Below are 10,935 nucleotides of genomic sequence, written 5' to 3'. Positions count from 1 at the left end.
TAATAATAATAACAACTATAATAATAACAACAACAACAACAATAACAATAATAATAACAATAATAATAACCACAATAACTATAATAATAATAATAATAATAATAATATTAATAGTAGCAGTAATACAAGCTGATATTACAATCATATAACATCTCAGTGCACACAGCGCCTCACACTGCCTCCTAGTAGCCATGTGTCCAGTTGCCTAAAAAAGTTGCAAAGTTACAAGTGTATGAAAAGAATGATGGATTGAAGAGGAATCAAACCAACCAATCAGCGGCCTCGACACAGCGACCAATGAGTGACTGCCTGAATGAGCCATAGGGAGCGCCGGTTAGTTGGCGAGTTGGAGCTCAGCAGTCCGGGCTGGAGAGCTGAGCTGTCTGCAGGGGGATCTGTATGAGGACTCCGGACTGTGCTCCAGGACACACAGCTGCTGTCTGCTGGGACTGAGCTGTCTGCAAGGAGGGAACTTACTGCTCCAACCTGGTTCCCGGACCTAGGAGCTCCCCCCTTCCCCCTTGTGCTGGGAGAGGATCACCCCACTAGCAGCCCAGGGATCCCTGATGAGCCCCCCAGTATCTGCCGCTCTGAGGACCTGATCTGCCCGGGCATGGAGGGATCAGTGTGACTTCACCCAGCTCATTAACAGCAATCAGTCTTCTATTAGCAGCTCTGATCATAGCAACAGTGCGGATTATAACATGCAGCCCTGGGAAGGACAGAGCCTGTTCCTGCTCCTCACCCTTCATGTGCTGATGGGATCTTGTCTGACTACCAGGACCCCCTGTCCCACCAAGTGCACCTGCATTGGGGATCTGGTGGACTGCAGTAACCAGGGGCTCACAGAGGTCCCCTCTGACATCCCAGCATGGACAACCCACCTGTAAGTTCTGCAGAGTCCCTCAGATCTGTGACAGCAGTGGTAGTACATGTATAGGGGGTTAATCCTGGTCTTATCTGTCACTAACACAATATAAGGTGTGTGTGTGTGTGTGTGTGTATATATATATATATATATATATATAATATATATATATATATATATATAATTATAATTACAGTTTGCTCTGATCTGGACATTCTCTAAACTAGTAACAGTTTCATCATAACTTCAGAAGCTCTGCTTATTTACACAGTGTGAAGTGCACAATACCATGCATTGTATTATACACACATACTTTACATTACTGCATGCTCTGTATCTGTATAATATCATTCCATGTGGGTTTTCTGTTAACAGAACCAGATATCCATGTGACATTGTAACATGTTTAATGGCCTGCTGTGATTTATCCCCCGCTTTATTGATGGGAGAATAACATACTGTACATTGTATTGCAAAATCTTCCTCTTCCTGCACCAGGTGTGCAGCGTTGGGAGCACTGCCAAGTATTCCTCAGTGTAACTTTAATACATCACTATAATATAATCCATATTTTATGGTTTAATGCTGCATTCCAAATTATGGGAAAACGCATAACACGAATGAAAGTGGTGAATTATTGCTAATATGACTTTATGGCCGTAGTCTGCACAGTGTAAGTTATGAAGACGTAGGGGCATCTGTTAGTTTGTTCACAAATCTGGTTCATATTACTATGTTTTAGTCAATATTCAGCTGTATTTAACGAATGGTTGATGCTGCTGTTTCGACTTTCATTTGAGGTGTCAATTCTTCAAGTACAACAAATGGTAGTGTTGTAGAACAAGGAGCATAGCTTAAAGATAATAAAGTGTGGGAGGAAGGATTACTTATAATTCTTTCTATATATGATTTTATTCTGTGTTTTAATGAGGCGTTTTGTTTGTTTTTAAATTTCCTTCTAGGTAGAGTTTTACAATGGGGGGGAAAAACAGTTGAGAGATAGATAGAGAGTATCTATATCTCTGCTGGTTTCCAAAAGTGTATATATTTAATCTATGTATGGATAAACATTTTGAAATTGTTGTTCATTCAAATTTAAAGAGTATATCAAGTTAAAGTGAGACTACCTTTGTGGTATTTGCTATTGTAGTTGATACAATGTCATTTTTACTGACTGTATTTGTAGTTTGTTAACTTTTTGTTTGTTAAAATAAACTAGAGACTTTAACAGTATCTAGAAAGTGTATGTACAGTACCTGTTTCAACAATGATTGAATTCCTAATGTGATTACACTTTAATCAATGTTGGGAAGATATGTGCGAATATGAAACGATTGAGTTATACAGAGAAAATGTATATTTTATTGTAGTGGTGTTTGTGCCTGTAAGTTTTGGTCTCTTAATCAAGAATTGTTGGGACAAAAAAGTAGTGTCTTGTCGTTCCCTAAAAACGTTTATTGCAGTCTTGTTGGGATGTAAACCTAGTGCACTTTGTCCTTATGTAAAGGTTGGTTTGGAATTGCTGATGATTATTAGGGTGTTGGGATTTTAATTTGGTGCTGTGTAGGAATTACCAGTATTGGCAAAATAGCAAACTCTTATTGATTATTGCTTTTGACTGTCTAAAAGAATGACTTGGTTTCATCCTTTCTGTGTATACTTCTGTAAAGTTCTTAAGCGTTAAGTTCAAACTTGTTCCATGTCCCAAATGCATTAGGATATTTGACTTGATAAATGTTATATGGCACAACAAAATAACACTGGGTTTGTAAGGTGAAAATGGTACTTCTGGGAGGAGAAAAGTTGACCGGTCTTCTGTGTCTTTATTTTCTGATATTAAATGTCCAGAAATATTAAGCAGTTCCTTTTTGTTTATTAGAATTCTAGAGTTGAATGAACGGAATCTTCCACGATTCTTCCACAGTCCGGTCTGTGCTGGGTTAAGTAATTGTTCTATATCTGCTTTGATCGCACCGTGTGATAAAAGAACAAATTAACAGGTGGAAATCGTAAACCTCTTTGCCAAGGGGCCTTGTTGGAAAATTTGTAACATAAATCTATGTTAATACCTTGGAAAGGTCACAAACTTTTTAACTTTCTTATACAAACCAAAAACTCGATTGGCTGTTTTCAAGGTTGTTGTAACATAGTAGAGGTTTAACTTTTATTTTATTTTTTTTTAAATGGATGCTGATTACAGTAGACCAGAAAATCTTACATTATGGGTGATCTTGGGCTAAATCATTTTACTTTTTAGGTCCAGTGTCTGGAATGAAGCCATTAGCGTTCACTGTTTTATTTACAGCCTAAAATGTATTTTATTTTGCCAGAAGAATAGCAATACACAGATGAAGGGAACCTGTGTGTGTGTGTTCCTTGGAGCTAGTGCATTTTATTGAATTCCTATAGATTAGATTGTTTAATGTCTGTGGTCAATCCCCATTTTGGGATTTATTTATATTATTATTTTTTTTAATTTCTTTGATCGAGACCTAATGTAGTATTCATGAATAGTAGAAACACTCTATTGTCTTCCTAAAGACTCTGCCCTTATTTTAATTAGCTACCTTAGTGCTTTATTTTTTTAAAAAAAATAATAAATTTAATGCAGGCATCCATTCGCCAGGATTTCAATGCCTCCTATTGGTTTACTGTTGTTGTCACTCAAAGACATGTCCTTAAATTGTCATTCATCCTGCAAATTAGTGGGCAGAAAACTTTTCTCTTTCTGAGTTTCTCACCCTAATAAATACATTTGTCTCTCCACTGTCATGGAGTTACACTATTTTAATCCTCCTACATTTGTAACAACACTTTTTTTTAAAAAAATTTTTTTTTAACATATGTGACTGATGGTCTATAAAATACGCTATTGTTAATCCCAGGCCTTGCTCTGTGACTCAACCAATCTGTCAAAAACCCAGCCCCTGCCCCCCTACATTATCAATGGTTTTTGTGTTTTTTGTTTTTTCCCGCTTGGTCATATTTTGTGCAAGAATGAACTTTAAAGCAGCTATATACAAACTTTTTTTTTGCTTTTATCTTGTTACCAAAGCTGCAACTCCCAGAATGCTTAGCTGGCTACCGTCCTTGTACAAAAGCAAACAAGCTTGTAAAATGTTATTTAAATCAAGGCTCTCAGAGTTCTGAAATGGAAAAAACTGGGAACCCCTTGTGACCCTCCTGTTTGCTCAGGCTATAAAATCAACCCCGTAATTCATTTGTTGGTCCTAAATCGGGGGAAAACAGTTATAGGATTCTATTTTCGCTTGTCCTATTCAATTTGGAGCCGTAGTTATGTGAATTCTGGGAAAATAGGCTTTGTGAAATAAAGATCGCAGGTGGGGGGGGGGAGTGGACTCTTCTGGAAAATTGGGACATGCAGGAGACCTAAATGCACATCCGTGTTAGAAATACATGCATTTTATCTATAGCAAATGTAGTTAACCTATAGTCACGGCAAGCTTTACCAGCCCCTAGCAAAAAAAATCAAGGTTAAAAAAAACTTTACAAAAGGAGATCTAGGTTTTTAACTGAAATCCTGTTAATTGGTTGCAGTACCTCATTGTGGCCTAAGCAGTGCTCTTATACACTATTGTCATTTTTTATTGCACTATAGTACATTGAAATGTCATAGTTTTTGAACTGATCCTTTTGCAGACCTCTGACCACCGTTGTTATTAATGGTCAAGAAGAGCCCTACAAAGCAAACTCTTATGCTATAGTTGCCCATTATACATTGAGTACTATCTGGTTTAAAAAGAGTATATATTGTTGATCAGTATCGGTAATTTTCTTTTTGCACTTTTACATCGTTGGGATAATTTAAATTTATATCATTTACATGAAGTGCCTTAAATTACAAGCAACGTGTGCAATTTTGCAGATCTTTGCAGCTACGGAATGCTGTATTGCACGTCTTCAGCACCTTATCTCTGGCGTGTTCCATATCTTGAGTGGCAGTGACACTAAATGGAGGAAATTGATTGGCTGAGGGTCTCTTTTGTGATGTCACTTCAGCACATGACTACGCAGAGGCTTTCGACTCTCCCAGAAGTTTGTCAGAGTGCAGTCAGATCTGACTGCTAGATAATTGGTTCATATATAAAAAAAATTGTATGTAAATCCACAACAAGATAGAATAAAATATATTCAATGGAGCCTTATTGGGGACAGATGAGATTTAATTTTGCATGCTTACAGTGGCTTGTTATAAACCAAATTGAACATGGGTCTCCAGCATGTCTCTGGGTTAGTGCATTTAACCACTGAGCCGCTCCTTTTTCTTCTAGGATTCAGAATAGAACAACTCAAATATTCTTGAACTGATTTTTTTTTTTTTTGGTTTTTTTTTCTTGGGCACATGACCTATTGTGTTGGGTATAATTTTTCTGCGGATAGATGTACTTTGTTTAATGGAGTGAGACAAGCATGTAGCTGTCCTTTTAGCATCCATTTATTGATTCATATTATTGGCACAGCGATAAGCAACAACTGAATCCTTCCGTTTTATGACCTGTCTTGTGAACCACTATTGACATTTATAATTGGTACCTTGTATTTGCTTCAGTCGGTGTATTTGCTTATGTACATGTAATTGCTCTCCTATCTATTAGCTCATCATAATTATGCTCAGGTGGCAGTTGTATTTTTTTATTTTCTTCATAATTTTATTTTAGAAAATCTAGGATTTATTCCATTAAAAGCATGTTATGACCCATAATGCCTAATGTTTGGTTTGTACAGTGTTTATTCTTGACTGCATGAGCAGCGTCGGTCACACTTTGTACAACGTTTCTCTGCATACTTTGCTAGCCAATCACGTACGAGGGTCTCCCAATTTTGGGTCAGCAATGGAACAAATAAGTTTATACCTCTTAGCAGAGAATTAGATATTGTCATTGAGCAGTCAAAGTGCTCATTTGACTGGCATGGCTAGAAACTTCTCCTCAAGGACCGATGGTAAATGCAATTGCTTAATTCTAATTTGGGGGAATGGCTCTTGTGCACATATATTCAGGTTTGACCCAATTAATTTTGTATACATTGTTCTATTCTTTGTTGTTGTTGTTTTGTTCCCCTCACTCATTATTGATTTTGAAGTAACCTACATTCCATGAACGAAGTTGTGCCCATGGAAGCCATTTTTGTAGATGAAACCATTGTGAGACTGAGGCCCCACCCAGCCTAGGAGCCAATGACATCGCTTTATGCCTAATTCTGCTGTGATGTCACCGGCTTCTAGTTAAATGATAGGCTGCATAGTTCAACCCACAAAATGTCTGCCTCCAGCCTAGGTATACATTTCAATAATAACACTAAACGGTAATTAATTCAGTCCAGGTTACTGCAATTGGGCGATAAGTGGGAAACAGGCACAGAACACTGTGTAACACCAAGAGAAATGGATTTTGTTGGATGTTGAGCCGTGCATACATTATAACAAGTCTGCTAATTTAATGTTTTCAGTATATACCTATATGCTTTTGTAAAGTGAACGTTCAGCACTTCTGATGAGACATTTCTACATTTATCCATAGTTTATGAAGCTCCCTGGAAGCAATTTGGAAGATAGCAAATCTTCTCGTCTCTCTCCAGTGTCAAGGCTGCAGAGAGCAGGAGTAAATATGAAATTTGATTAACATTAAAATCTTGTCCACCTCCAGCACAGCTGTTGCAAAAGTAGTTATAATAACCGTCTGTGGTAAAAACTAGAAAAAAAAATGACGGCTGCCTACCGTTAAGTGTGAAAATAAGGCTAATTCGCCTTAGGGCCTACTAAAAAATTAATTATATTCGTTCCTCTTGTGACCTTGTCTAAACGTAGATTCTGGGCACAGATGGAAGGAGGAGGGGTGAGATTTTGAGCTGTCAGGTCTAGAAAGATCTTGAGGACGGTTTGGTGGTAAAACTGGGTCACTGACATTTTTTTATGTCCAAAAATGCAGCTTTCTTTACATTATGATGGCTCAGCAGGACATGGTAAATCCAGTGATGATCATATTACAGGTCTCATTGCTCAAGTAAAAATAATTCTGAAAGGAATACTATTTTCAACTTTTTTTTTTTTTTTTTTGTTTTTGGGGGAAAAAAAATCACAATTTACCTCACTAAATTTCGGGTGGAGAGTTTTATTGGGCGCTGCTTGCTGTACTTTGTTGTGTTCACTGCAACCGCGCATTGGGGTCAGTGGATCGTTCACTTTCCCCTTGACCATTCGAGCAATCATGCATTTTGCCCTAGATCAGTGTTGGCTAACCCGTGACACTCCAGGTGTTGGGAAACTACAAGTGCCAGCATACCCTTCCAGCAATAAGCTGCTATGTATTGGCAAAGCATGCTGGGACTTGTAGTTTCACAACACCTGGAGTGTCACAGGTTAGCCAACATTGGCCAAGATCATCAAATGAGCCACTAGAGCATGTTCTCCATAGATTTCAAAAAGAGGAGGAGGTCTAAGGGCTTTTCATTAAATGACCGTGTTCATATATTTTACACAACATTTAAAACCTATTTTGGTGGTGTTGTTTTTTTTGCTTGTTTTTTTTTTGTATTTTAAACTGTTTCCTGTTGGTCTCCTCAGAGATCTAAACATGCAATAAGTGAAGGACGGTGACTGAGCCTTCAACACACTGCTTGCAGATGGGCCTCAAAAACAGACTAACCCATTTGTATGCTGCCTCAGACTTATTGTGCATCCTTTATCCACCACATGTGAATTCCACTTGTCAAAATACTCTTCAGCTAAGTTGATGAAGCATTTGCTTTTAGTCAAGGGGAAGTGAGGCCTGGGCTCCTCTCTGGAATGGGCAGGGGGGAGCGAGTCTCTGTTTTATCAAGAAGCCCTCCATCTAATGGTTCTCACATGTCGCTTGCTTGGTTGCACACGTTTTTTTGCTTGTTGTAGGAAAAGTGGCTTCAATGATCCAATCCCAGTACAAAAACATGAAATAAATTTTTATTTTTTTTTAATATGCAGCAGCTGCATGAAGTAACATAACTATGTAATGTTTACCATGGTGTACATTACATACTGTACTAAACTGTTTTTAGGTGCATTTACCTGACGAGTAAATACCAAATTGTGTTGTTGCTAGCCAATCGGGGCACTAGAAAGTTTACAGGGTTAGATCACCCTGTAGCCAATCGGAACCCAATCCTTTTCCGATACGTAGCCTTGATTTTGCCCTTTTGTTTAAATGGTCTTCTCACAGTGACCCTCTTGTGGAGCCTGCAATCAACCTTGAAATTGACGTAAAGTGAACGCTTTATGTGTGTGTGCGTGTACAGATCTCTCCGCTTACATAAGCGGCATCAAACTTGGGGGGGGGGGGGCGCATACGGTCCAAAGGTCTAGTTCTTGCGGCTCTGCCAGGTCCCAGTAAAAAAAACAAAAACTTATCTGACACTGCCGCGCAGATTACCTCTCCTCCATTCGCATCTGAATGTTAGGTGTGATGTCATCACGCCTGACACTTGCAGTGAGGAGCGAACAGAGGAACCGTGAGAGGAAGAAAAGAAGAAAGAAGCAATAGAAGTGCAAGTGAAGGGGAACAAAAGTAGCATGGAGGGCACGGTGTCAAGCATCCGGAATAAAACATTAAACTTTATTTTTGGGTTTTTTTCTTTAATATACCTTACAAAGTTGCATATGAGACTTTTTTTTTTTTTTTCCTTGCGGCCCACACAATCTTAGACTTTGATTATTTGGCCAAATTGGGGTTTTGCGTTTGACATCCTGACTTCCATTAATAATATCTCCACTGTTGGCATTTGCTGAATGTTCTTTAAGATTGTACAATGCCCTCTAACGCCTCATTTCATCACCCGTGTGTATTGGCCCTGAGGCTGTCCACAGGGCCAGATGAAACTGTAGCCTATTAGAGAACTTTAGTTCTCGCACATACAAGTTGCCCGAGCCAAGGGCGTAAGGAATGGCTAACAAAATTATTTCCATCCTCTCCAGACCCTTGTTTACAGGGGAAGACTCTTGTCTATCTTATCTTGTCCAGCTCCACTTCTGTCTCAAGTAGAAACACGTTTGTTGGGTGCTGATAAGAAGCCACTGAACAACCTTTTCAATCTGTCCTGACAAAGTCATTTACTTTGTCTACCTAGAGGTGTGAAAAGACTTAAATGTTTATTGCCCAGTTTTAACCCCTTCGCCGTATGCTACTCGGTGCAATGCTGATAAATGACTGTTTTAGAATATATTCCAAATTAAAATCTATATAATTAGTGCACATGAATGGAAATTTTTTTTAAACATTTTTTTTTTGTTTGTATATGAGAAGTTTCAGGAAGGAAATGTTTTTTTTTTAGTTGTTTTTTTTCCATTTTATTAGTTAAATTAGCAAGTCCCATCACAATTTACTCCTAGACAATATGAAGGAAGTGAGCGATAAGTCCATCTTCAGATTTGTAATTTTAGCATGTAATATTGTATAACGCTAGACCGCAAATAATTGTATGTCGTTTATATGATTCATTGAAAAGTTTTTTTGTTTGTTTACATATGTGCACCTGGTGTGAGTTGAGACTTATTCAGCTGGACTGTGGACCAGGTGCTCTATTTTGAACATCATAAACCGCAGGGATCAAATTATCATTATTTTTCTCTTGTAGGTAGTGGGAAGTACAAGTGGGTATTGTGGATCTTTTGAGGTTTTTGGTGTCCCGCTCAATGGCCCTTTGCAAAATGTCCCATATCGGCAACACGTCGGCTGCAAAATTCAGTCCTAGCATGTTGTTCCCAGGGTATTAATGTCCAGTGTTTACTTTGCTAGTATAGGGATAAATCCTTCTTATAAATGCCAAACAAAAGTGTGGAACATTTACAGTTTTGTTGGTTAGAAATATTTGTGTTTATTAACCCTGTCAGCATATGGGGTTGCCTTTTTTTTTTGTATTGGAATTTAATTTCTTGGGTTTAAAAGAACCAATTAGTTTAATTTTGAGCCTGATTTTAGGCCCTAGGCAAGGTACTGGCTTAGGCCCCACACAAAAAATGAGCAAAGACTTGCGGCCGGACATTTGCTGCGGAACCTCAGCGCTATTAATTGAATCCTCCCTTCTAAAGTCTAACCCTGGCTTGCGTCACTTGGGGCTAGATTCACTAAACGGCGGGTTTGAAAAAGTGGAGGTGTTTCCTATAGCAACCAATCGGATTCTAGCTGTCATTTTGTAAGATGCACTAAATAAATCATAACTAGAATCTGATTGGTTGCTATAGGCAACATCTCCATTTTTCAAACCCGCCGTTTAGTAAATAAATTGATGTGATTAAAGACTAGGTTAAAGAAGACTTTATAAAGCTAGGAAGAAAAAAAAAATTTGGTGTATTCATTAGTTTGTATATGTCCTTGTGCAACTTCTACTAGATTAAGGTTATCTGAAGGTGGAAACCCCTTCTTTAGGTTCTGACGACAAATCATTTTCTGTGACTAGATTCGGCTAGAATGACAGTCCATCTCGGGGTTTTTAAGACCGGAAACCTTTTGAAACACTTCATATTCACTGCTAGATTTTATCTTTTTATTTTTTTTTATCGTTAAAGCATCCCTAATAAATCAGGTGGCAGCCATTTTGTTACTGGTTTATTACAAAACGTTAAATATTCAATGTAAGGAGACCCTTTTTAATCAATTTTGTGTCATAAATTAAGTTATGACGATAAACCATTTTCTGGTTAAAAACGAACACCTCAGATGAGGTATGTTATCGAACAAGATGGCTGCATTATACATTCCTGGTTCACTTTGCAACTATGCACATCACAACGATGCAAGAGGTTCTGCATTTTATCTGTGAGGTTTTTTTTAAATAGAGTGGTATAGGCAGGCTACTCATCTACATTTATGGATGCACAGTGGTTTCCAAGTCAAAAATATCTTTCAGAAAACTGTTGTGATAGTTCAATTAGACTCAGTGGGTGGGCAGAGGCAGGAAGTCTCTACAGGACTTTAAAAGACCCCCATTGTTTCACAGAATAAGTTGCGTTTTTGTTACCCACTAACTAGTATGTGGAGTTGATGTATCTATTCAGTCTTCTGACACAAAAGGTTTTT

General features: G+C 38.1%; 1 protein-coding gene across 1 annotated transcript in view; it reads left to right on the top strand.

Annotated features, from left to right (window-relative positions):
* Positions 1-339: 339 nt before the first annotated feature.
* LRIG1 (leucine rich repeats and immunoglobulin like domains 1) overlaps positions 340-10,935 on the top strand; it is a 77,068-nt gene continuing 66,472 nt past the window's right edge. Inside the window, exon 1 of the mRNA XM_075183402.1 lies at positions 340-886. Coding sequence (XP_075039503.1) covers positions 705-886 — 182 coding nt within the window. The 5' untranslated portion in view covers positions 340-704. The remainder of the gene's footprint in view (positions 887-10,935) is intronic.

Source organism: Mixophyes fleayi, chromosome 8, assembly GCF_038048845.1.
Source record: "Mixophyes fleayi isolate aMixFle1 chromosome 8, aMixFle1.hap1, whole genome shotgun sequence".
NCBI classification, from domain to species: Eukaryota; Metazoa; Chordata; class Amphibia; order Anura; family Limnodynastidae; genus Mixophyes; species Mixophyes fleayi.
The sequence above is the reverse complement of the archived record's forward strand: the minus strand, read 5'-3'. Positions and strand labels throughout refer to the sequence as shown.